The sequence below is a fragment of the Kwoniella dendrophila genome, chromosome 5 (assembly GCF_036810415.1).
Source record: "Kwoniella dendrophila CBS 6074 chromosome 5, complete sequence".
NCBI classification, from domain to species: domain Eukaryota; kingdom Fungi; phylum Basidiomycota; class Tremellomycetes; order Tremellales; family Cryptococcaceae; genus Kwoniella; species Kwoniella dendrophila.
In genome coordinates this window covers 1893275-1919506 of record NC_089480.1, presented here as the reverse complement: position 1 = coordinate 1919506, position 26232 = coordinate 1893275, and the positions used below count along the sequence as shown (strand labels likewise).

General features: G+C 35.7%; 9 protein-coding genes across 9 annotated transcripts; 4 read left to right on the top strand and 5 right to left on the bottom strand.

Moving 5' to 3' along the window:
• Positions 1–284: 284 nt before the first annotated feature.
• Positions 285–2596, bottom strand: L201_004533 (uncharacterized protein; the record flags this gene model as incomplete). Its single annotated transcript, XM_066220274.1, has 10 exons — positions 285–686; positions 784–895; positions 954–1002; positions 1070–1116; positions 1185–1252; positions 1352–1464; positions 1549–1891; positions 2003–2243; positions 2331–2487; positions 2557–2596. The coding sequence occupies 10 exons, from the start codon at positions 2594–2596 to the stop codon at positions 285–287; spliced, it is 1572 nt and encodes a 523-aa protein (XP_066076371.1).
• Positions 2597–4719: 2123 nt separating this feature from the next.
• Positions 4720–5596, top strand: L201_004532 (uncharacterized protein; the record flags this gene model as incomplete). The annotated part of the gene is made up of 5 exons (XM_066220273.1): positions 4720–4771; positions 4833–4980; positions 5083–5209; positions 5285–5369; positions 5460–5596. The coding sequence occupies 5 exons, from the start codon at positions 4720–4722 to the stop codon at positions 5594–5596; spliced, it is 549 nt and encodes a 182-aa protein (XP_066076370.1).
• Positions 5597–6723: 1127 nt separating this feature from the next.
• Positions 6724–9906, bottom strand: L201_004531 (uncharacterized protein; the record flags this gene model as incomplete). Its single annotated transcript, XM_066220272.1, has 9 exons — positions 6724–7470; positions 7538–7839; positions 7931–8099; positions 8172–8380; positions 8445–8848; positions 8907–9279; positions 9344–9451; positions 9511–9733; positions 9808–9906. The coding sequence occupies 9 exons, from the start codon at positions 9904–9906 to the stop codon at positions 6724–6726; spliced, it is 2634 nt and encodes an 877-aa protein (XP_066076369.1).
• A 490-nt stretch (positions 9907–10396) lies between these two features.
• Positions 10397–13033, top strand: L201_004530 (uncharacterized protein; the record flags this gene model as incomplete). Its single annotated transcript, XM_066220271.1, has 10 exons — positions 10397–10405; positions 10497–10676; positions 10890–11288; positions 11363–11720; positions 11800–11902; positions 11964–12233; positions 12311–12524; positions 12650–12794; positions 12849–12910; positions 12980–13033. The coding sequence occupies 10 exons, from the start codon at positions 10397–10399 to the stop codon at positions 13031–13033; spliced, it is 1794 nt and encodes a 597-aa protein (XP_066076368.1).
• A 498-nt stretch (positions 13034–13531) lies between these two features.
• Positions 13532–15175, top strand: L201_004529 (uncharacterized protein; the record flags this gene model as incomplete). Its single annotated transcript, XM_066220270.1, has 5 exons — positions 13532–13607; positions 13758–13959; positions 14123–14406; positions 14514–14832; positions 14965–15175. The coding sequence occupies 5 exons, from the start codon at positions 13532–13534 to the stop codon at positions 15173–15175; spliced, it is 1092 nt and encodes a 363-aa protein (XP_066076367.1).
• A 478-nt stretch (positions 15176–15653) lies between these two features.
• Positions 15654–19443, bottom strand: L201_004528 (uncharacterized protein; the record flags this gene model as incomplete). The annotated part of the gene is made up of 8 exons (XM_066220269.1): positions 15654–15758; positions 15830–16226; positions 16319–17089; positions 17143–17252; positions 17320–17452; positions 17512–17780; positions 17861–18796; positions 18859–19443. 8 exons carry the CDS (start codon positions 19441–19443, stop codon positions 15654–15656), a joined length of 3306 nt encoding a protein of 1101 aa, XP_066076366.1.
• Positions 19444–20211: 768 nt separating this feature from the next.
• Positions 20212–21381, bottom strand: L201_004527 (uncharacterized protein; the record flags this gene model as incomplete). The annotated part of the gene is made up of 3 exons (XM_066220268.1): positions 20212–20414; positions 20525–20932; positions 21027–21381. 3 exons carry the CDS (start codon positions 21379–21381, stop codon positions 20212–20214), a joined length of 966 nt encoding a protein of 321 aa, XP_066076365.1.
• Positions 21382–21823: 442 nt separating this feature from the next.
• L201_004526 (uncharacterized protein) lies at positions 21824–22852 on the top strand (the record flags this gene model as incomplete). Its single annotated transcript, XM_066220267.1, has 3 exons — positions 21824–22129; positions 22302–22498; positions 22672–22852. 3 exons carry the CDS (start codon positions 21824–21826, stop codon positions 22850–22852), a joined length of 684 nt encoding a protein of 227 aa, XP_066076364.1.
• Positions 22853–23109: 257 nt separating this feature from the next.
• On the bottom strand, positions 23110–25651 carry L201_004525 (uncharacterized protein; the record flags this gene model as incomplete). Its single annotated transcript, XM_066220266.1, has 9 exons — positions 23110–23255; positions 23366–23577; positions 23681–23802; positions 23897–24229; positions 24380–24591; positions 24678–24940; positions 25049–25134; positions 25229–25414; positions 25478–25651. 9 exons carry the CDS (start codon positions 25649–25651, stop codon positions 23110–23112), a joined length of 1734 nt encoding a protein of 577 aa, XP_066076363.1.
• Positions 25652–26232: the final 581 nt, after the last annotated feature.

Genomic DNA, 26232 nt, shown 5'->3' with positions numbered 1-26232 from the left:
TGTATTCATCAGGAATCAGACAACGTTACACTGTACGGTCATCTTTTATGCATGAAGTTGATCAATATGTATCGTGTATGGATTTGGAGTGCTTTTCGAGCACAAGATTTTCTCACATAGATGAGTGAACAAATCAACCATATATCGCGAATATGCTTCATGTGTTTATGTCTCTGTCATCTTGTTAAAAAGCAACTTGATTTAGTGTGAATAGAATATATGCATCTATACAAATCATTTGATAATAGCTAACTAACAAATAAATATATACTCTACTGTATATCTTATGCGGAAACCTTTAAAGATTGAAAGTTTACAGATTCCAAAGCAGCTTCAGGATGTTCTTTAGCCCATTTCCAATCATTTTCAGTTGCCAATTCCAAATTAATTAAATTTCTTGAAGATAATTCACCTTCTTCTAAACCATTTACTTTTTCATCAGCTTTAAATGATCTTGATCTCCATTTCCATAAATTTGTAAATTGATCTTTTTTACCTTCTAATTGATTTACAATATGTTCACCTAATACAGGTAAAAATTTAAATCCATGTCCTGATCCACCTGAAGCAACAAATAATCCTTTACCATTAGAATATGATGATAATGATGGAACGTAATCTATAACAAATGAATTATCAATTGAATCTGTGTACCAACACATTCTTGTATCAGTTATACCGATTTCCTATATACATAAAAACATATTTAGCTCGTCTTGATTTGATTGTACACACCTTTACCTTTCTCGAGATTTGTCAAAGCGATATATCCAAAGCACATACCTTGAGTTCAGGGAAAAATTGTGCAATCACTATTTTGATGTTATCAATTGCTTTCTTAGGTAGGTTAGTAGCTTTTACATCAGTGTATTTTGTTATTGGTACGGAAAGTCGTCTATTAAGTTGATTATTCAGTGGGTGATCAATTCAATCGGTTTAAGCTTTATACTCACTTGCCGGTTTTAGGCTGTGTTTGGAAATTGGTCCATTTCCTACCTCGGTCTGAAGGTTGTTTTGTTTATCAGTTTTATCTAAGCTTTACGATTTTCCACTCGCGAATATAACTTACAGCCAATTTTTATTTTACCTTCAGGGGTTCGAGGGAAACCGTAGATACTATTAATGGTAATATCAATGCTTGCATTGAGGATGTAACCAAGATCAGATGGTGAGAATTCACTTACCCACCAAATTCAGGACTAACAGCTCCTGTAAATCCATACGCCCAAACTGGAAATTTCTCTGGAGAAAACTGTTTGTAGAAGAAGAAGGTTATTACATTAAGGTATCAATGACGTTACCACAGAAGAAACCGAAATCGATAGAATAGGAAATCATCGAGAATACTCACTTTGTCCCATAAATCAGGTCTATCCTTGGGCAGTTGTATAGTTACTACAGATCCAGCGGTAGTTTCAAGTAAATTTTCAACCTCCGGCACTATACCAGGAGTCCAACCACCACCTGTACACCGAGAAAGAGAATGCGTGTTTTAGCTTTATTGGATGATATAGTACGAATTCTAAGATGTGCAAGACGTTAACATACCAGCAACCACAACAACATCAACAAAATGTTCTTTCCCATCAACAGTTCTTAAACCTTTAACAAACTTTTCTTTTGTTTCTTCATTTTGTTCAATTATCAGTTCATCGAATTTACCTGTTTCAGGACCTAATATGAACTTTACACCTGATTTTTCTGCTAAATGTCTTGCCCATGTACAAGCTTTATCTGCATATGTAAAACCTGCTGTAGTATCGATAAATCCGTTTAAAGGTTTTCCATCTCCACCAGGAGGTTTATTCAATGATTCTATCTTTCGTTTCCAATGTGATGATGGATCTTTGAGTTCTTTCTCTTCTAGTCGTTTTAAATCTTGTTCATCCAGCTATATTGATTGTGATGCGATTTAAAGTATCAGCTTTGTTCCGTTACACTTTTCTCGTATGTAACATTTGCGAATTTCTCCTGACAAGCGGGATTACTACTACCGACTCACCAAAACATGTTGATACTCCCTCAAACCAGCTTTTTCCAACGCTTTTAAACTTTGAATATCGTATTCTGAAAGTTCAGAAGAACTAGCTAATTTCAAAAAACCATTCAAGAATAATAATTGATCTTTTGGTGTAAGACCTTTAGGTAAGTCTTCAGGTCGTGATTTAGCTATTTCCTCATTCCACTCTTTCCATATTTTTAATCCTGAAAATGCTAAATCTTGATATTCAATTTCATTACCGCTGAAGATAAAATCAAAATAATCAGCTAAATCATTTCTTCAGAAGTCTAGAAATATTACTGTCAATCGCCTCGTCTCAATCACTCACTAAGAACATCTATAGACTTTATTAACATCTGCACTAGCTGAATCACATCCTTGATCAGGGTTATATGCGTTCTCATGATATGGTTGATAATCAAAAACAGTCACATCTTTATAACCTCTTTTAGCTAGATGAAGAGCTGTAGATAATCCAAATACACCTATCAGGAGAGCAGCGACTCAGCTGTAAGCTTCGAATCATTTCATAAACAGACCACAAATTGACTAACCTGCGCCGACTATCGCAATCTTACTTTGTGGAGTGGTCATTGTATTTTATTACTGTTGATCAGTACGGTTTGCTAATTTAAAGTCAGAAGTTCCAAGGCTATCAAGTAGTACCGACAAAATACTGAAATACTGTTGATTTATCCATGTTAATGATAGAGGACTGATGATCTTGCATCAACATCTCAGTGGACTAAGCAGAATCAGTCGAATAACAATTTGTAGAAAAACATGAATATGTTATGCGGAAAAAATAGATGAGATATGATGGCGCAATGTCGAGGTTGATCAATACGGTCAAATCCGATGAAATTTGTAAATCCCGAAGTAAGGAAGTGATCTGTCGTTATCAAGGTTTGAACATTGTCAAGCTATTATTGACAGAATTCATTTTATATATGATCAACGTGATCCGCTGCAAGGTACGAAGCAGGTCGAGGTACGGCTTTACTTTGAACTTACCACTGTTAGGAAGGTCAAGACGGTAAAGTATCGATGTTCACCTGTTTTAAACCTTGGCATGAACAGGAACACCGAACCGCACAACATTCCTAACAGTGGGTCTTTATCCTCGATATATCTTGGTGTACCTTGATGGGATTTTAGCAGATGTCCTTGTCGTATACTTTAGTTGTTTCATCATACAACTGCAGATTTGTTCCCATCTGGTAAATGCCTATGATGTGTGACGATTCTCTCGTATCTTCGTTGGGAGAAGCCGGTTGTATGTGCGTGCAAATGGTCATCATGAGTAATCACTATACATGTGGCCATGGGCTGTTGCCGGGACTTCGCAAACAACGTGTTCGAATTCAATATCTTTTGCGACCACGATCGATGTTCGTTTTCCAATATTTTCCTCGATCATGTACTGTACTCTACCAGAATATGAATGTGAAGCGTATAGTTATGAACAACAACTAAAATCAAGAGTTAAGTCCCTCAAATTATGTCGAAGCAATAGCGTTCCCGAATGCACCTCAGAGTGAATTACTGAATAATTGCAAGATCGTTACTTACTGTTTCCTAAGTGTAACCATATGTGATACATACAGTAGTAGTAGCAATTTGATTTCCTTTTCACCTACTAATTACAATATAGCTTGATATTTTTCTATTCAATGACGATGTACTGACGCGTTTAGGATAAGGTAAGATTATGTATACCAGACTATCAACTTAAACAAAAATTATCAAGAACCTGATCTACTTTTATGTAATTTTAATTTACGGCTGGTCATTTCGGTAAGGGTTCCTGCAGTTTCTACGCTAATCAAAGCCTGAATCTTATTATGACTAACCTCTGATAAATACAAAGCGGTCATATGGATGTATTCCACATACGAAACAAACAGAACAGAGATAAAACAAAATAAATCAATTAGTCAATACCCGAATCTGGAGATTAACGAAGTTTTTCCGCTAGCTTCAATACAATCACATTATCGTAGCCATCTTACTTGGAATCGATATTAGATAAACTACCATAAACTCAGGATCCTAGCAGATAAAGGGAATTATTCAATAGCTTCAAGATCTAACGATATTCCCTTATCGCCCTAAGCATGCCAAAACATAGGGATGCTTCTTATTGATACCTATAACTAAACGGTTTGTTCCTGTCATTTACCTCAAAATCTGATGTTGCAACATGCCGATAGAAGAGTTAGATAACTATTTATTAGTCTAGTGTGCTTCTAGCTAAAGATAAATTACACTTTAATCTTGTTCTTCGGAAGCTCTAGTCCTATGTCGTCTTACGTTTGTTATGACAGTAGTGAAATCAGTAGGGCCTATTTTGGTATTGAATAGCTTGAACAAGCCATTGACGAAATTCTTTGACAATGATAGGCCTAAAACTAGTCTATGTTGAAGCTATTTTGGGTTGTTCGAAGATTTTTAGCATCAAATACTGTTTAGCATATACAGGGACAGAATTGACTGTCATCAACCCAGTTCAACTGAATAGAAACTGACTGACTAAGGTTACTGACTAGTATTGACTATCGCTCAGCAAAAAGGTATAAAAGGCCTTGATAAAATTGATAATCGATCTCATTCTTTTCCCATCAACAACTTTCACAAGCAATTTCATCTTAATTCACTTCTTTTCTATTCTACCTAATTAATCAGCCTCGATTCAATTTCATAAATAGATACTTAAGATGTTCGCCTCAAAAGCTATACTCGCTCTCGGTGCTTTATCTGCCCTCATGGGTAAGTACAAATGAAAATGTGTATCCTGACAGGAAAGAAACTGATAAAGGTGTATGTATAGGTGCCAGTGCATCCCCACTCAACGCTAAACGAGCACAATGTTCAGCTGATAACCAGAACTACATTGACAACGTAACTTGTCCAACAATCAATGATCTCAACGCTTTCTTGAACTATCAAGGTGACAATGTTGGTACCAACGCTTTCGAGTAAGTTTATCAAAACATTCATACTGTATTTATCGTCACTTTTTGACATAAATTCAATTTGCAACTGCTGACAGCTACGAATGTACCTTTGGTGTTATATAGTGTCTTGGCTGAAGCCAACAAACTTCTTGTATCAAATGACCCAGTTTCAACTATTGTTAAAGATGTTACAGGTGGTATCGTCACCGGTGTTGTTGATGGTGTCGTATTCACTCTTAAAGATTTTGCCGTAAGTGCAGTAAAATTGGAATCTCTTCCTTAAGATCTGGACTGTATCGATTGATCCTTTTCTTTTTCGCTGTAGGCCACCATTCAACAACTTAGTCCTGACTGTAAATGTAATCTCGTTGCATGTAACAACGCCCTTGCTGATGCCAAGTCTCAATGTGGTAAGTTTCTGTTCTTGTATCTCCTCACTGTTTTACTATTCACTCAAGATCATCATTAACCTTTTAAACTTTGCTTGCTTTCTCTCCTAGATCTCTCTTCTCAAAACCCAATGATAAAAGAAGGATGTGGTGATGCTATCAACGCATGTTCCGCTTTCTACAGTAGAGATCAAGTTGACTCTTTCTCCGGATGTTGTTCTTCATACCAATACTCTCCAGCCAAATAAGCTGAGAAACCGCGAAGATAATATCTTAGATATCTGAAGAGTTGAAGAGATTATCAAGAGTTAACCTAAGATAGCCGACGAAAGAATGTTAAATCATCATTTCCGATTTCATGTAGCCTTAAATATTTCTCATGCACGTTTGCCTATAACATTTATTTACAAACTTTGTGTATTGTATTGTTTACGATGAAACTGTTTGCGTTTCGTAATATACATTTTTTTGCATTGCGATGTGGCGAGCACTGTAATAGAACGACATGGAGTATCGGGATGATAATTTAGTTGTCTCGCAAAAATAGAAGATAATGATTATGCTTCTTGCGAAAGGCACTTTGTTCATTGAGGTGTTTTAGGTTGTGGTCATAGCGGTTCAAACAAAATCAATGCTTTTAGGTGACTTTGGTTCCTACCTGATATGGAGTTCTAACGGTGACGGTAATGGTTGTGGAGGTGAGTAATTTATTTCATCATTTTTTGATATTGTCCAGCCTCGGCATATTTATATACGGTACGATTATGTACTGCCTATTGTCACTTCGTTAATTGTTTCTGCTTACATTTGCAGACTGCTTTGACGATACTAATCTCAAAATCGGCAATGTATAAGTCGTTGGATTACAGTATCAACAGGACTCTCCAAAAAAGTTCCATATTACAGCTTCGCAAAAGCAACGTCAAGAGATAAACAGAGTATATAGACAGATCAGCAGTAAGAAAGAAGGTTATGATAACAATGTATGAATCTAATTTCATTTATTCCTGATTAACATTGTTGAACTCCTGGTGATTGCTCCGTTACTCCTTGCTTGCACTATATTCTCTTGCTGTTCACACGGAAAGTTTGGACAATTATTGGCATTCTCAATAATGAAGCGATATGAGGATTACAATATTTTACATGCAGACAATGATACAAAAGAGTTCAACGGGAAAGAGAATTGAAGTGAGAAATTCGACTTTATGAAGAACGTGAAACCCGAATATCTATAGACGTACCGGCTAGAATAAAAAAGCAAAGCAATAAAGACAAGAACATTCGGCTAATGGGAAAACAGAATCGATTTCCAATCTTTTACCTTGAACCAACCTGAGTGATGGGTTGCCAACTGTTGAAATGACAATTTGAACTAAACTTTATAAACAGTACCTTCCGCAAACATGATTTCATTCCTATCATTCATTCTTTGAATAGCAGTTCGAGCTTCTCTATTACCGAACAATTCTCCAGTGGACAGATTTTCATTTATTTTGGGTACTAAATCATTGAATTCAATCATACCATCTGCATCTAATTCACTTTCAAAGATATTTGATAATCTAGTTCTAAATAGACTCAACCTTTCATTGGAGATTTCTGCATCTGTAGGTTCGATAGTTTCAACTTCTTCTTCTTGCTCTTCAGGTTGATCTTCAGTATCCAAACCTAATGATGCTTCTGCTTCGCCCATATCAACATCATCTTCCTCCTCATTTGGTACTTGGTTATTTGGTCTACTAGCTGATCTGGTAGCTCTAGTCGCTCTAGGCGTTGCAGGTGTTGGTGTACCTCTTAATGCTGGTCCACCTTCCATTCTTCTATTCTTTTCTCTGGCTCTCTCCCTTTGTGATTCAGTTACTCCACCAGTTGTGATTTCTTCACCTTCACCTTCTTCTTCATCTTCGTCTTCATCGGAATCATCGACTGAAGCACTAGCGTTAAGTTTTCTTCTTTTTCTTCTTTCAGGTTTAAGTACTTCTTTGAACAAGGCGAATCGAAGAATCTCTTCAGCTGCCATGGCATCTCTTTCATCTACACTCGAAGATAATCGAGCTTTGGCATGCGCTGTAGAAAGACGGATAAGTGTTTCCAGCGTACGTGCTGTGAGAGGCGATGTCTGTAGTGGTGAAAACGATCAGCATTATTGCAATATCAAGCAAACCCGATATTCTCAAAATACTCACTCTCTTTTGGTTCCCGGCCAAATCATCATTTCTAAGAGCACTATAAACACTGACAATCCAATCGGCAGCACCTTTTGTGAGAGTAGGATGACATCTACTCTTCGAATATTGTATGTATTTTTTGACAAATGCGATACTCAAAACTTCTTTCTTCTTATTTGCTCCTCTTCCAGATGAAGTGGTCACACCACCGTGTAATAGGGGATTGAATTTCTCAAAGACAGGTGTCTCGGTTATTCTGGATTCTGCTTCGTCTCCTCCGACATCTAAGTTTTGCGATATATTCTCGATTGCTGGCGCACCTGTAGTGAGGAATTTCATTAGCAAGGCCTAACGACATAAAAAAGCACACCAATGTTTTCTCGATCCTTTAGGGTGGAAAATACTGCTCACCTTCTTCTACACCAGGTTGGAGATACCTGTGCATTCTTAGAACATGCTCTGAAATCATTCTATCTCTCTGTTCATCTGTATCATCCGTAACAACGAATAATAAATCGAAACGAGATAAGAGTGAATCTGGCAAAGCGATATTTCGATGAGGATCTTTATGTACATCGTACTATAAGGCATCATAATACCGATTAGCGTACTTGATGAACAAATTTGGATCTTGGTAGATTGAGAAACTCACTTGACCGTAGATAGGATTTGCAGCAGCTACTACACTACACCTAGCATTTAGAGATGTATGTATACCAGCTTTTGCTATAGTGACAGTTTGTTGTTCCATTACTTCATGAATTGCTACTCTATCAACTTCTGACATTTTATCAAATTCATCAATACAGACTACACCTCTATCTGCTAGAACCATTGCACCAGCTTCAAGACGTCTTTCACCTAATTCAACAAGAACATGAATAAGTCTTACTTCTTACTGGTAAGAACTACATATATGACTTACCTGTATCTTTGTCTGTAGTGACAGCAGCAGTCAGACCCACACCTGAAGAACCTCTTCCTGTAGTAGCGATTGCCAAAGGAGCAGTATTCAAGACGAATCTTAACATCTGTGATTTTGCTGTTGAGGGATCACCAACCATTAGAATATTGATATCACCTCTGATATGTGCACCATTCTTTAGATTTTTCTCTTCACCACCTAATAACAATAATAATACAGCAGATTTTATATAATCTGACCCGTAAATCGACGGTGCTAAAGATTGTGATAACAATTGGAAGATGTTTTTACGCTTTGATAATTTGTTGATGTTTCTAATATCCGTATCTGTCAAAGGTGTCTGAGCTATACCTCCACCTTGTTTCGATGACAGCAGTATGATGTTATTGGCGATAATTGAGGTTCTATGTATAACTCAGATCAGTGGTCATACAGTGACAATTGAGAAATCTATCGACTCACTGGAAACCCCTCGCACCTGCTCCACCACCAGATGATTTATATACACCAACCAACTGGATTCTGTCACCGGGTTTACAACAATCAACTAAATCATCGGCTAAAACAACTTCAACACTTCTAGGCAATTGACCTGCTGGTGCTCTTTCAGGCATTTCTTGTATACTGATGGTTTGATGATCTCTGAATGTTGATAAACCATATTCCATTAACAATGGATGTCCTTCACCATCATCTTGTGGTATGACTGTTGTTGATCCTGTTAATGTTGATGAAGGTGCTATTATTGTAGCGTCATGATATGAACGTGAATGGAATTTCCCAGTTGGTTGACAGAAATGTATTGATTTTAACATCTTTGGTCGAACAAGTGAACCTATTTGAAAGTATGATTCGTAAGTTGACGGTCCCATATGTGCTGAAAGTACAAAACAACTCACATCTTGTCACTATACCTTCTAAACTGACCATTTTACCAATTTGATGACTTCTTAGCGTACGAGGATTACAATGCTGCTGACCGAAAGAACCTCTCAAACCGACATAGTCTGAACCGAAAGTTATTAGCGATTCCTCTTTGATGGGCATTCAGGTATGGGGAACTTACATTCATTCCCAGCTATCTTGTGTTTAACGGGATCATGCAGACTCTGCACAAGTTGCATCAAAGCTGCATCTAAAGCTGGAAGGTATGATGTCGGTTGTAAGAGTAAACCATCGGCATATGTTCTTTCGTAATCTCTCAAGTCATCTAAATTAACGATTAACCGAACTTGCTCTAAATCCAACATTCGTTTGATTGATTCTCGATAGTTATAGTTTGCATTTCTCTACATCAGATGGATCCACATCAGTTTTCACGAACATTGGCTGACATAAGCTGAAGGTAGCAGTCATCACTCACATCATCGTCTAAAAATTCCACAAATTGTCGAGCTCTATCTCGCATCAAATCATCTGCGAGAACAGGCATCAATTCCTGTGTACTGGGTATATCGGCCATGGTGGAGGATGATTCAACTTTGTTTGAGTGATATGTATGCTTGTCCTCGCTCTATTCCTCTGACTGAAAGTCACCTTGTTGATATGATGATGTAGATGTAGAAGGTTATTTGGTTCGAGTGAGAAGAAAGAAGATGCTAAGATTACAAGTTGGGTGAAAACGCGTAAAATCGTTTTATCTGGTAGTAGTATTAATTCAGGGTATCATAACGCGACGCGCCATTTTGAAATGACGTGGATATGATATGGGTGAAAATGATAAGATAGATTCCTTTCAGTATGCTGTATAAAGGTGGAGGTTGATCGTTTTCTGGACTGTTCGACGATGAGCGAGTGATAAGTGTGTAGAGTAGAATTGACATCAACCGTAAATGTAAATATACTGACGTTGCAGTCAATCCTCTTAAACTCATTTCAAAGATTGTCTACTTCTTCCTTAATCAATATCTGTAACAACACTATACTGAAAACAGACTGATAAGAGTCACGCAATGTCAGACGTAAGTATCTTTTCTAGCTAGAATTGAAACGCATAACGACATCGCAGTATAGTGTGCTAACTCGGTCTACTTTCCTTGACATTCTAATTAGGCCAACGCAATTAAAGCAGAAGCTAATAAAGCATTCTCAGCTAAAGATTATACATTAGCATCTAAATTATATTCAGATGCAATTGAGATTGATGGGAATAATCATGTATTATATTCAAATAGATCAGCATCAAAAGCGGGATTAAAAGATTGGAAAGGCGCGTTGGAAGATGCTGAAAAGGTGAGTCAACTTTTGTGTACAATTTATTTGTTTTGCGGTAGCTAGGGGTGGGACGGGGGCAGTCTAACTATGGGACAGGGTGGGTGGGGGGCATATTACCACTGTGGAAGCTAAGGGTGGGACGGGGGAATACTATAATACTATCATATATAGATATATATATTTATAAGAACTACATACTGACCAAACGACCTACCATTCTCATACCTGTAGTGCATTTCCATCCTCCCCTCATTCTCAAAAGGATATGCAAGAAAAGGTGCAGCTTTACATGGATCAAGACAATATCCTGAAGCTGTTATGGCATATGAAGAAGGTTTACAAGTTGATTCTACATCCGATGTACTTAAAAAAGGTTTAGCAGATGTGAAAAGAGCTATGGATAATGAACAAGCCTCAGCAGGAGATGATATGGGTTTAGGTAAAATATTTAATGATCCTTCAATGATAAGTAAATTAGAGAATCATCCAAAAACAAAACAATTCATGTTAGATCCTACTTTCAGACAATCTGTATCAAGATTACAAGCTTCAGGTGGTAAAGATATGGGTATGATGATGGGTGATCCAAGAATGTTAACTGTTTTAGGTGTAATGATGGGTATTGATATTGTAAGTTAAGGCTTTCCTATAAGTGTTTTTCTTTTCTTTTCGGATCTAACTACGTCATATATTGTTCTTAATAGGATGCAATGGAAAGACCTGAAGGAAGTAATGAAATGCCACCTGGAGTCAAACCAATGGCTTCTGCTTCTCAACCTCAAGCTTCATCATCAACTTCTTCTTCTTCTTCAAAACCTGCGCCAACACCTACACCAGCATCTACTGAGAAAAAAGCTGAACCTGTACCAGAACCAAAAGATGAACCTATGGAAGTCGAAGAAGAAGAATCTTCAGATGCTGCTGTACAGAAAGAAGCTGCTGATTTGAAGACAAAAGGAAATGCTTCTTACAAAGCTAGAAAATTCGATGAAGCTATTGAATTGTATTCTAAAGCTTGGGAAGTTTACCCTAAAGATGTCACTTTCCTTACCAACTTATCTGGTAAGCTGTTTCTTGATGCCCCTTCCATCGAGTGATTTTCATCGAGTGATGATAGCTGATAACAACCTGAATTTTATAGCTGTGTACTTTGAGAAAGGAGAATACGAGAAATGCATTGAAACTTGTGAAAAAGCTGTTGAGGAAGGTAGAGAATTGAGAGCCGATTACAAAGTTTATGCCAAGTGAGCTAGCTCCTTCTCGTATTTCTGTTCAGAGGATATGAGCTGATACTTAGAATACCAGAGCATACGGACGAATCGGATCAGCCCACAATAAACTCGGTGATTTAGCAAATGCTATCAAATTCTACTCTAAATCACTCACAGAACACCGAACACCTGATATTTTAACTAAACTTCGAGAAGCTGAAAAAGCTAAAGCTGAAGCCGACAAACAAGCTTATATCAATCCTGAATTGGCTGAGACTGCCAGAACTGAAGGTAATGAAGCTTTCAAAGCTGGTGATTATGCTGGTGCAGTCAAACATTACACTGAAGCTGTTAAACGATTACCGTGAGTTTACGCTCAAAAGTCTTAAGCGATTCATTACTTTAAGGGATGACATGCTGATAAGTATTTCCATCCAACAGTACCGATCCTCGAGCATACAACAACCGAGCTTCATGTTACCAAAAACTTATGGCTTTACCTGAAGCTCTTAAAGATGCTGAATTAGCCATCAAAATCGATGCCACTTTCATCAAAGCTTATATAAGAAAGGCTTTAGTACAAGAGGCTATGAAGGAGTTCAACAGTGCTTTGGAGACATTACAGCAAGCCACAGAAGCTGATACTGAGAAGAAGGTGAGTCTCTTCCTGCGGATGGCGTCAATTCATTGCCACAAAAATCGATGCTGTTACATCGGACCAAACACAAGATCCGGTTTCAGGGAGCCCTAGTACTAATCAAATTACTCTTGCCGTTATAGCACACTCGAGAACTTGAATCCAATTTGACAAGAATCTTACAGCAAATCCAATCGCAACGATCTACCGAAACTGATGAACAGACATACGAAAGAGCTATGAGAGATCCAGCAGTACAAGAAATCATGAGTGATCCTATCATGAGACGTGAGTCTATTTTGCGTAATATAACTTGCTCCCTAAGCTTACAAAATTCAATAGAAATCCTTTCTGATGCTCAACAAAATCCTAAGGCGTTACAAGATCACATGAAAAATCCTATGGTGAGTTATAGCTGTCCAAGTCACTACTGTCATCCTTGAGTTGAGCTGATTGTCTTTTCATCTTTTAAGATTGCTTCAAAAATCCAAAAACTCATCAACGCTGGTATAATCCGAACCCGATAAAAGTGTGGTAAGAGACATACAGAAGAAGGAAAAGGTAAAAAAGTCAAACTGCATCTGACAGAAGAACGTTATATATATACATCTGTTTGTAAGAAATGTTAATTATCATTAACTTGTGATTGTAGCACCTCTACTCGTGCATACCAATCTACTGCATGTCTCATCGATGTGTTCAATATCTTTTACGTGACGATAAGATAAATGCATTGTCTAGCACATACACTTGACATTTCGGGCCGGTGAATCATCGGACCGTATTCCGGTAAAAGACGCTCAATGATGGTTGTCAGTTCGGGTAAATGAACCGTTTTGATAATGACAGTATCTTCCCAAGATTCGTATACCTAGACATCCTCTCTTTGATTTTATATTTGGTAAACCTACATGAAGTGGCTGTTCAATACAAGCATTAACTTAGATTACTGATAACAAAGTTCAAATCGTATTCTCTTTATCATCGCGACAATAACAATCGAATAAAATCCAAAACAAAGCAAAATGTCATCAATTCCAACATACGATTCATTAGAATTACCTTCTTTCGTGGAGACAGCATTGGTCACTGGAGCAGGAGGTGAGTGCAGTGTATAATTGATGTTGACAGCAAAGGAAGGGATAGGAAGAGACCTTTCTTCTATGAATGTAATGAATTAATCTCAAATCTGGATCAATTGATCGTATGAAAAGACTGACCCTGCTTTTAAACATCGTTTTTTTTGTATAGGTTTTGTCGGTCAAAAATTAGTTTTACTTTTACTTAAATTATATCCAAATTTAAGAATTATAGCAACTGATATAATTGAACCACCTTCACATAATGTAAATGATAATAAAAGGTTAAGAAATGTTAAAGCCGATTTAAATAAACCTGAACAATTAAAAGATTTATTTGAAAGTGAAAAAATAGGTGTTGTATTTGCATTACAGTAAGTCTAATTCTGGACCATAAAATAAAATGTATATGTTATTGGGTCAAGATGATATAATTCATTCACGAAAAATCCACTATAAAATGATACGTTGTATTTACGATAGTTGATATTGATATGAATAGCTGATCAATTTTCGTTTTTAATCCTTTTACTGTAGTGGAATTATGTCAGGTGGATCAGAACAAAATTTCGATTTAGGATATTCAGTAAATTTAGATTCACATCGATCATTATTAAAAGCTACACATCAACATGCTGAATTAACATTAAAACCTGAACAACCAAGACCTATATATGTATTTGCATCATCTTTAGCAGTTTATGGACAAGTTACACCAAAATCAATTGTAAATCCAAAAACAAAACCTGTTATACCTGAATCAAGTTATGGTGTTCAAAAACATGCTATTGAAATGATTGTTTATGATTATGGTAGAAAAGGTTAGTGGGTTTTCTTTGTTTGAAGCGGGAAGAAGAATATTCAAATTACATGTGGGAAAGAGTAAAAAAACATGATGTATGCTAAACTGAGATTGTATCTTTAATAGGTTACCTCGATACAAGAACAGTTAGATTAGTTACAGTTACAGTTAGACCTGGTGAACCATCAAGTGCAGCATCATCTTATATATCAGGTATGATTAGAGAACCATTACAAGGTAAAGAATCTTTATGTCCAATTGCAAATTCTTTGGAAGATAAAGAATTAGATTATTATTTAACTTGGGTAGGTAAAACTAAAACTGTAATTAGAAATATTTTATTCGCTGCTATTTTAGATGGTAAAAAATTGGTTGAAATTGTGCCAGAAAGAATAGTCAATTTACCTGGAATTCAAATTACTCCAAGACAAATTATTGAAACTTTGTAAGTTATCATTTTTATTCGGTATAACCAACCTAAATCATGAAACAGCGTAAGTTATGTAAAGAATAAAACGAATTGACTGATCGATCTGTTTTTTGTTTATTATACTATACTATACTATCCACTATACAGAATCAAATACGGTGGTAAAGATAAATTAAAATTAATCAAATTTGAAAAAGATCCAAAAGTAATTGCTATTTGTGATACATGGGCAGGTGAATTTGATAATACAGATGCAGTCAATTTAGGTTTTCAAGTGGATGATTCTAAAGATGGTTACGATCAAGCTGTTAAAGATTTTATTGATGAAGAATTAGGTGGTAAAGTTGCTCAAGCATAAATAAATAAGAAGACGTTCAAGCTTATTCATATTTGATAATTCATCTTGTTGATAATGTATCAGTCTTCAATTTTGTATACCAAAGGCAATAATAATATCTTATTTACCTTGAAGATATCTTTATTAAAATTGATTCCCTTCATATAACATATATAACATCGTAGACTGTTAATACAGTCAGTTTACGCTTGCATATCGATTCTTAGACATGCGAAAAAGCACTAATGAAAGTCAAATAATCCATGATCCATAATCCATGATATCATATTAATCGAAACATATAAAGTATATGAGTAATGAAAAAAAAAGAGAAATCTACTAGGGGTATATATAGTCTATAATTTGTGGAAAAGGGGGAAATGCTGTATTATTAATGGTAAAAATTATCGAAATCTAAAAAGATCCTTTTCATCCTCCAACGGAGAAGATACAAAGCAGAAATAACTGTCCATCTACTATGAATGATTAAAAAAAAATCCTATTCATCATCTGTATCAGGTTCTCTTTCACCACCATAAGATAACCAATTCAATTTTCTTATTCTTCTTCTTTCATCTTGTGCTTTTAATTCATTTCTTGTCATCTAAAAAGGGAAAAATCAATATATCAGTATTGATTACATGGAAAAAGACAACATAATAACTCGAGACCCACCTTCTTCTTCTTTTTCTTTAACATGACTTTAGCTACACCATCAACAATTTCATCTGTTCCTGATGGTGCAGCAGATCCAGATGGTGTAGCTGTACCAGGAGTTGAAGTACCTGCAGGTGTACTATTACCATTTCTTGGTGTACCAGCTTTTGAAGCAACTCTTGAATTTGCTCCAGAAGGATTATCAAAAGCATCTTCAATCAAGGCAACTTTACCTTTATGTGTTAATTCACCATTGTCAACATGCCAAATTTCTGGACATAAAGCTGAAACGAATTCTTGTGAATGTGAAATGATACAAACTGCTCCTCCCCATTCTTTGATGGCTACTGCTAAACCACCTAAAGCTTCTCTATCTAAGAAATTGGTAGGTTCATCAAGGAATAAACATTGTGGTCTATTAATTGATTGATAGTGAAAAGGGGGGATTTTGATCAGCTATGAAAACCTCGTAATCTCTCAATGATAATAGGGATGACTTTTACTCACCTGTTAAACATTGAAGCGGCAATAACAACTTTAACTTTTTGACCACCTGATAAACCAGACATTTCATTATATTGAGCAATATCACCATCCAAACCAACAGCTTCTAAAACTTCTCTTACAGCTGAAGCGGCAGTATCTCTTTGACCTGCACCTTCTCTTGAAGATTCCATATCATCAAATTGACCTAATAATTTTTGGAAACCTTTTTCAATTAATAAATCTCTTGGTAACCATGCATTATATTTATGTGTCATTCCTTTAAATTTAACTTCATATTGGAACGATTTCTTTAATTTTTGTCTACCTAAAATCATTTCAATTTTTCTTAATGTTCCATCTTTACCTTCAATTGGTCTATCCATCATTTCTTTATCCTCATCAGTTAAAACTCGAGTTGCTTTTTCTAACATTTCTCTATCATGTCCATCTTGATATCTCCATTGGATATATTGGACAGCAGTTTTATCTAAATGTAAATTGATATGATGGAAAGCATGTTGTGCTACATAACCTACACGTAATGCTGGATGTTTGTGTACAGAACCTTCTTGTGGTACCGTTTCACCAGTAAGGAGTTTAATCAATGTTGATTTACCAGCACCATTTGGTCCTACAATACCAACTCGGGAAGAAAGTGAAAGGGAACATGAGACGTTTTTCAAGGATGGTCGGGCAGCACCAGGGTAAGTGAAAGTACATCCGGCGAGTTTCATGATCGCTCGAGTATTGGATCGGACACCCATTAGAGAACCAGGAGGAGGGAAAGAGAATCTAGAAAAAGGGATTAGCAGAGGTTCAGTTATTTGTAGAAAACCTATACTCACTTGATGGAGGTGGCAGCAAGGGTGTAGTATGATTTGGCAGATGGGACTCTTTCTACGAATTTAGAAAGGTTACCAGGGTAGTATGCGAGTTTCTTTTCCTCGTAATGGATCTATCACAGTACAAATACAGGTCAGCTGTTTGATCCGGAAGGGTAGTGTTGGAGAAGGACTACTTACAATATCGGTACAAACGTTATCTAAGAAACCAGAATCGTGCGAAACGATCATACAAGTGACATCTGGAAGGTTACATACGTATTCTTCTAACCAAGCGACAGTCTGAACATCCAAGTGATTGGTAGGTTCATCGCTGTATTAGTATTATGAGTCAGCTTACTTCATAAGGTATAATGGGTAGACAGAACTTACAGTAATAAGATATCAGCACCGATCAACATAGCTCTAGCTAATTCTAATTTCATTTTCCATCCACCAGATAATGAAGCTACTGGATCTCTCTGTTTTTCATCTGAAAATCCAACTGATAAAAGCATAGCTGCGATCTCTTCTCTAGTCTTTTTGGCGAGTTTTGGATCGGCTGAAATGAAATCTAAGATAGCAGCTGATGCATCTTCACCTTGTAAAGCATGTTCTACCATGATTGTTCTCAATTCATCTTGAGGTGGGAAACCTTCGACCTATGAAGTGATGAGATTTTGTCAATGACCGACGCTTACATAATTATACGGGAAGGATAAAAGACGAAAAAGTTACTCACTTTACCATCTCTGATAGCTTTCATCAAAGTAGATTTACCAGCACCATTAGCAGCACAAATACCATATCTTCTACCTCTTCTCAATTTAAGATTTGTGTGATTTAACAATAATAAACCACCATAAGCTAAAGAGAATTGGATATCACATAATAATTGACCTTCTGATCCATCATCTTCTTCTGCTGGAGCATATTTAGCTTTATCAATATCCATAAAAGATTTTCTAATAGCTGTTGTAGCTTCTGAACCTTTTTCTGAACCTAATAACAATTTCATGAATGAACCTAAACCTTTTGATTCCCAGATATTTGAATCCCATCTTCTTAAATCAACTAAATCAGCTACTACATTAGCTTGATATTCTATAGCATGTGCTGTAACAGGTGATTGTGGCATTGATACAGATAATGGTAAAGATGGATGTGAAGGTAATCCTTCGACATCTAAATGAGGTGCCATTATAGTTAAAGCTTCAGTAACTGATAAAATGATATCTCTAGGTGGTAATGGTGTAGCAGTAGCTGAAGCACCTGCACCGATAAGGATATCAAGTGCACTTTGAGCGAAAGCTCTGATTTCAGGGAAAGCTGCACCTTTAGCAATTTGTTCTACACCACCAAAAAGAGCACCAAGATATCTAGCAGCAACAGTAGGATCTCTGACTAATTTGACTAAATTGCCAATAACGATACAAGTCATTCGTTGAGTTTCGGTTGATCTTTCTTTTAAAGCTCTTGATAAAAGTGGTACCATGACGGCAAGTGTAGGTGCATTGACTTCAGCGACAAAAGTGGTAGATGAAAGACCTTTGATTGTACCTGGTACAGCAGCTGGTGAAGCCATAGCTTGAACGAGAAGATCGATATGTTTGAGTACATCGGGATTAGGAAGAACACTACAGAGGGTTTTAGCTGCTTTTGTAGCTGCTGCTGAAACCTGAAAACGGGATATGATAAGTGTTGAGTTCACTTGTAAATAGATATATGAATAAAACTTACTTCAGCTTTAGTATCATGCATAGCACGTTCAACGAAAGGAATTACTAAACCTAATTCTTGAGCTATATAATCATCTGAACCTGGTTTAACTAAATTTTCAATTGCTTTTAAAGCGGTAACTTTTGATCTCCAACCTTTTGATTCTTCTAAAGATTTACATAAAACATCTAAAACTAATCTTGAACCTTCTGGTGCAGTAGCTTTAATTAAAGCAGTTATAGCTGAATTTACAGCGGTTCTTACAGATTGACCTTTATCCATTGATAAATTTAATAAAGAAGGTATAATAGGTAAAAAAATTCCTTCAACACCTGTACCTAAAGATTTACAAATTCTTTCAACTAAAACAGGTGCAGATTCTCTTTCATATCCAGATTTTGATGAAATCCATAACAATATAACATCTAATATTTTACCATCTTGAATAGCATCTAAAGTTCTAGGTGATTTTTTGAGTGTTAATGCAATTTGATCAGCAGCTGATTTAGCTTCAACATTTGATCCTGCTTTAGCTAATGCTGTGAATTGATCGGATAAAGGTGAAAATGGTAATGGTGTTAATGAAGGTGCTGCTACAGGTGACATCTTGTATATTTATTATTTCTAATGATGTTTGTTTTTTGTCCTTTTTCGAGTTTAACTTTTATAATGAGTGGTGAGTGGAGTGAAATAGATAAGACTATTTGACGAAGAGAGGATTACCTGGCCGCGTGTGGCAAGGTATTTTTTCGGTATATAAGTTGCTTTTTCTTCTTATTCAAGCTTGCTTGATACTTGACAAAAGATGCTCTAGTCTAAGCTCCAAGTCGAAAAGAAGCAAAGCTGGCGATATTTGTAAAGGAAAAGGATAAAGGAGATGATAAAAGGAGAGAGGCGAGTTGTAGATAATTTTGAGAATGGTTTAAAGATAATTTTGAATTACGTTCTGTCGCAGATTTTTATTATTTTATTTTGGTTGTTTCAGGGTAAAATTAAGAAAAAATTGAAAGCACGTGGTTGACATGTTGACTTCTCAAAGCGTATACTATAATACGATCCTTATCATTGGTTGATCAGCATGAATGATGTGATGATAATGCCACATCATGATGTTTACAGACACTGTGATATATATATATATATATAGTTATTGATAGCAACCTGATTTCACGCTCTTCTGCAGATTTATATGAGACCATATATTTACATATACATAGTACATGGAATGAAACGCATCTGAAGTGTATAGAATCTAGCATGATCGCAAAAGGAACAAGGATTGATCCAAGAAAACACGCTTAAAGAGGGACGTAAAAAGGGTCAATAATATCTTCCTGCATTTTATGCGATGGGATAAGTAAATATCCTAATATCTTATCTAGAACTACCTTTTCTAACCATATCCAAGAAAGATTCTTTTGTTAATACATCATCTTTTTGACCACCTCTACCTAAAATATTATCTTTTTCTTTTCTTTTACCTATTTCAGGTTTTACTTTCGCTTGTGCTGATAAAGATGTTATAGCAGCTTCTGAATTTTTTGATGCTAATAAAATGGCATTAAATAATTTGATCACTATATTATGGAAGTAAAATCGTAATGACATAATTTTAGCTACTTTAATTTTTAATTCAAACAAAAGAGTTTGTTGATGGTTTGTAAAACAGAAAAAAACAAAAACTTACCACCTCGTTGTGCAGTTTTTCTTAATGATTTTTCAAATTCTTGACCACCTAAAATACCATCACCATTTGACCAACCTTCAACTATATTTTTAATTCTTGCTTTATCTTCTTTTTCGTCTTTTTCAATTTTTAATTGTTTTCTAGCTTTTGCTTCAATTGATACACTTGATTTTGTTGGTGGTTTATGTGCAGATAATGCTAAAATTGGTTGTTGTTGTTTGTTGTTTGTAGGTTTAATAATAACATCTTTGTTCTTACTTGATTTTGTAGCAGCATGATCATCATTATCATCATTATCAATGGTTTTTGGTTTTTTCGATTTAGATTTTCTTTGTGTTAATGGATCATTCAATAAATCTGTTAATGTATTACCGAAATCTGATGCTGTTGTAGGTGGTCTTTTACGTTCTAAATAACGTTATATGTGATATGATATTAGCTTACATTGAATATACAGAGTTGATGTATGATGAGTAATATAGTAAGCAGATGATAAACTCACTTTGACTACTTTTCTTTGATTCTTTACCTTGTTTACTTTTTTCAATCTCATCATCTGTATTAGGTTCTTCTTGCATATCCATATCTACATCATCATCGTCCGAATTATCTTCGAAACCTGAAGCGTTTCCTTCACTTTCAGATTCTAGATCTGATCCTTTAAATCTTGTAGGTTTAGTTGCTAATGTGACTGATCCTTTTGATTTACCTTTATTATTACTACTACTACCAATATTCTTCAAGGCAGAAGAAGAAGAAGGTTTTGAATTAGAGGGACCAGCTTTTGAGGAAGAACCGACTTGTTGATGCGAAGTCGTTTTCTTTAATGCTGATTTCAATCTTGGTAAAGATGACATCTTGAATCTGTAGTATTTAATCTAATTAGACTTGATTGATGAATGATATTTGGCGGATCAAGAAACAAATAATGTTCAAAATGGATAGCAATTGAAGTGGTTATTGATGAATGCATCCAAGATTAACTTTTTCAAAATTCAGAATCCAAAAAAACACACAAAACCTTTTAACCGGTTCAGTATAAAGCATAAAGCGAGGATAATTTGATTCCGCGTTTGACCGGTCATCGCCGCTCACTCTTCTTCACCGTAGATCCTTGTTCAATTCGAGGTGGAATATAATGATATATTAGTCCTCAAACCAATATTAATGACTTTTGCATGATCAAGCTATAAAAACATCTCACTTTACAGCAATACAGCTCAACCTTCGCAGTGTGTACTTGTAAGAATGTGGTCCAAATCAATAACATCGTTGTCTATACTAGCGGTTTCCGCATGCATGATAGTATCAGCTGAAACAACAACGACGGAAAATCAAATACCTACTTATAAGATACATCATAGATTCTTATCACATCCTTCACCTGATACACCTTTACCATTTCAACATTTAGGTAATTTGAAGATATATGAAACTTCAAACACTTTCACTACTTCTCTTGAAGAAGAGGAAGCTTCTTCTAGTCAAAGTAATAGTAATGGTGGAACTGTAAATACGGATGATGGTAAAGGATGGTATCAAATTGGAATTCAACTAAATGAATTTGATATTCAGAATGAATGGTTATTTAGTTCAACTAAATCTGTAAGTTAAGTACTGGCTTTGGCTTTGACAGGTAATCCTTTTCAATTATTCGATATGCATACACTTATACACTCATACACTCTTACACTTTTTATCGAGCAATATTGCAATTCATCTGATTATGTATATATAATGCTAATTGTTTTTGTACCGTTATTTGAAATGAAAACAGTGTTACCTATCTACTTCAACACCTAAAATCAAAATACATTTATCATCATCGTCATCAATACCTTCTTCACTATCTATACAACCTTCATTATCTTCTATAAATGCATGTTCAACAAACTCAACAACATCAGTCAAATTACCTTCAAATATCAATGAATTGAATTTTGATTTCCTTAAATCAATTCCGAAAACCTTTAGGTAAGTCGATTTTATTCACAACATAACTGCTATCAGGTTAAGAGAGTCCATCTGCGACATTGGCATTCTCTGAGTGAGGGTATTTTAGCTGTGTCTCGCCGCGTATTTTGACGATAAAGTTTGAAAATTTCATCAACATGTCAATCGCTAAATCCTATTTATTGGTTTTATAGCCCTTCATTAGCTCCTCCACCTGTGGTCGATCCAACAACAGGTACACCAGCTCCACCAGAAGTTGAAAAGACTTTCTTCCAAAAATACTGGATGGCAATTGTCGGTATAGCTCTCTTCTTCGCTATGCAAATGGGTCCTGATGAACCTAAGAATGGAGCTCCAGCAGCAGCCGCAAAGTGAACAAGTAGCTGTTAAATTGTAGATAGATCAATTTGGATGAACGCAAATGGTTACAATTTATTGTTGCATAATTAGGACAGCAAATGCACTTCAATTTACAATGTACTGATAGAATAAATGTAATAATGCATATAAAATACTATACAATCATTGAGAGTGACAATAAATGTACATTTGGCTTAGCCTAAAATAAATCCCCATGAATACACGCTATGAGAAATTTGATCATAACAAGTAATAATCAACTGGATCTCTGTTTAATTTTGAGTTTTATTCTTTCCTCCCCATGGAGGAGCATTTCCATATACCCAAGGACCAGCAGGACCGACTAATTCAGGTTTCAAATCTGATATATTATTTGCACCTATATTTCTCATTGTATTTGTTATTTCTTCTGCTAAGACTGAATGGTGGAAAAACAAAAATAAAAAAATCAGTTCAATACGACATGGAAGGTACAAAAGGTGTAAGGAAATGATAAAATGCAAATTGAGACGAAATGTTAGAACTCACTCTCACATAATCTAATAACACCATCTTCACCATGTGTACCATTAGCATATAAGAAACTTCTACCTAAACCAACAGCTTTTGCACCTAATGCTAAAGCTTTTACAACATCTGCACCTGATCGAATACCACCATCCATCATTACATCGATTTTTGAAAATAATTCAGGTTTATTAATTCGCATTTCGTATAATAAATCAATTGGTGCTGGAGCGCTGTCATTTTAATGAAGAGTTTCATATTAATCAGTCAGTAGATCGCAAGAGACCATGACAGATTATGATCTGAAAGGTCTAACTTAGATCAGTCAAAACTCACAAATCACATTGTCTACCACCATGATTAGATAATATTATACCTTGTACACCATGTTCAACACATAATTCTGCATCTTCCATACTTTGAATACCTTTTACGATTATAGGTAAATTTGTATGTTTCTATTAAGATTTAGGTCGAAACATTGAAAAAGTAAATCATCAGCTTTTTTTGGATTCCTACACCGATTCGAGTGATAGGTTATATTTAACTTACCCTTATAAAACCAATATCATTCCAAGTTAAATTAGTATCTTGATAACCTGAAATAGCTTGACTAACACCTAAAGGAGCTTTTGATTTTGTTTGACCATCTGATGATGATGGAGGAGCAACAGCAACTTTTGATCTAACATCTCTTGTTCTTTTTGATCTCCACGGTGTATCAACAGTAAATATTATAGCTGATGCACCCAATTGAGTGACTTTTTCTAATAATTTTTCTGAAACTTTACGATCTTTATTTAAGTAAATTTGAAACATTACTTGTTGTCCTTTTTCTCTTGCTTCCATTATTTCATCTAATGAACATGATGCATTGATTGAAATCTATTTTCAGATTAACAAAATTACAGGTCAGTCATTCGTTGTCTTTCAATCTCTCTCTCTCTCTCTCTCTCTCTCTCTCTCTATATATATATATATATATTACGATATTTTACATCGTTTTCTGATCGAAAAAATAAAATTATCGCTTACACCTTGTACAATTCCACATTTACCTGCACCTTTAGTTAAATTAACTTCACCTAACGGATGTCCTAATTTTGCCATTGCAGCAGGTGAAATGAAAATTGGTAATTCAGTTTTCATTCCAACAAATTCTGTATTGATTGATCCATTTGTTGCGTCCCTAAGTATACGTGGTCTGAAGTAATATCTGTTAAATGCATTCTGATTTTCTCCGGCAGCTATAAATGACATCAAATGTCTCTAAAATTAGCTTACTATATTTTTAGAAGAAGGTCCACCTGCGATATTATATATGTATACTCACTGAATTCTCTATCTGCAGCAGATTTATAATAATTCCAAGCCGTACCACTCAAAACTTTTTCTGCCCAATCTTCAAAATCATTTACCAATAAAAGTGAATCAACAGGTGGTAAAAGTTTTCTTGCTTCTTTTATTCTAATTTCTTCTTCTGTAGGTTCTTCTTCAATTGGTTCTGGCATTGTAGTTGGATCAACTGGACCTAAATGTTGATATGGTTCTAATGTATCTAATGCATCTGGTGGATGTAATGGTTTGAATATTTTTCTATAAAAATGTCGGGATTTTTACAAGTCAGCCTCAATCAATTGCTATCAAATGAGTATTCTGAAAAAAGAAAAAAGCGAATGCGATAATGGAGATGATATCACTCACGTAGCATCTTTTCCAGCATTAGCTAAAACAATTTCTGCTCCACCAGGATGTTGATCTAAGAAATCCGTAACATCATATATGTTTCCCTAAAAATTTATCATCATTATCAGCTATGGTCACGAGTACATGAAAGTCGAATTTGTAAGGGTATTTCCCATGTTCTTGACATAGCCTACTTACATCAATCACAACCCAACAATCATCTCTCTTGGTATGTTTCTGTACTTCCTCAAAACTTATCAATTTCTGTCCAGAAGGTTGTTTGATACCTGGATATTTATCTGTTTTTGACGATAATGGATCTTCTTTACCTTCATCTGCTTTGATTGAAGGCACTAAGAATGATCGATATGTTATTGCTATACCCTGTAGATAATCATCATATTGTAAGCTACTGTGCTGGACTATTCGTACTTGAATAATACATACGGCTGCTGCTGCTACAGCTACTATCAAGCTGGTGTTCTGCCTTGAGGTTATATTAGCTCTGTTCGAAGAACCTGAAACACTCGAATTTGCGAATCGTTGTTGAGCAGCATTGATTTGCGCTTGTCTCGCCGACCTCAAGGAGGATCTTGTACACCTTGGTAATTGTCTAAACATCTTGTAGTCGATGATGGTTGATACTTGATCCCAAGAGAGAGTTCACCTTCAAATAGACAATGATGATATAAATTCCAGCGACTGTATTTTTATGACAACAACGAATAACACGCCTCTTGATTGTATTAAAATATCGGAATCCACCGTAGCTGTCGGGCCGATTACACCGGTGGATACCACATGTAAACAGCAGCTTACATAATACAATGTCTACCGATAATCTCGGTGGCACACTACTCGTAAGGTGGGGTACGTGTATAGATAGTGTATCTTGGTATATACTGCGCCTTTTTGTGAATGCCACACTTAAATCGAAAGATGGATCATAAAAGAATAATCCGATCGATGATGAGTTTCCAGTAAGACGCCACCTCACGTGTCATTACGAACGTTACTGTATCTTCCTGTCATCTTTGAAAGCGGTAAGAGAACCCTTTTAGTATCTGTGCTTCTCATGGTCAAAGATCAGTTCCTTGGTTCACCTACTCTCCCTCCCTCGATCCCCTTCACCTTTTCCCCTTTAGTGGTCGACCAGTTTTATTCAGTTTTACGTCTTTATTTACAGCGAAATTCTCCTTGAA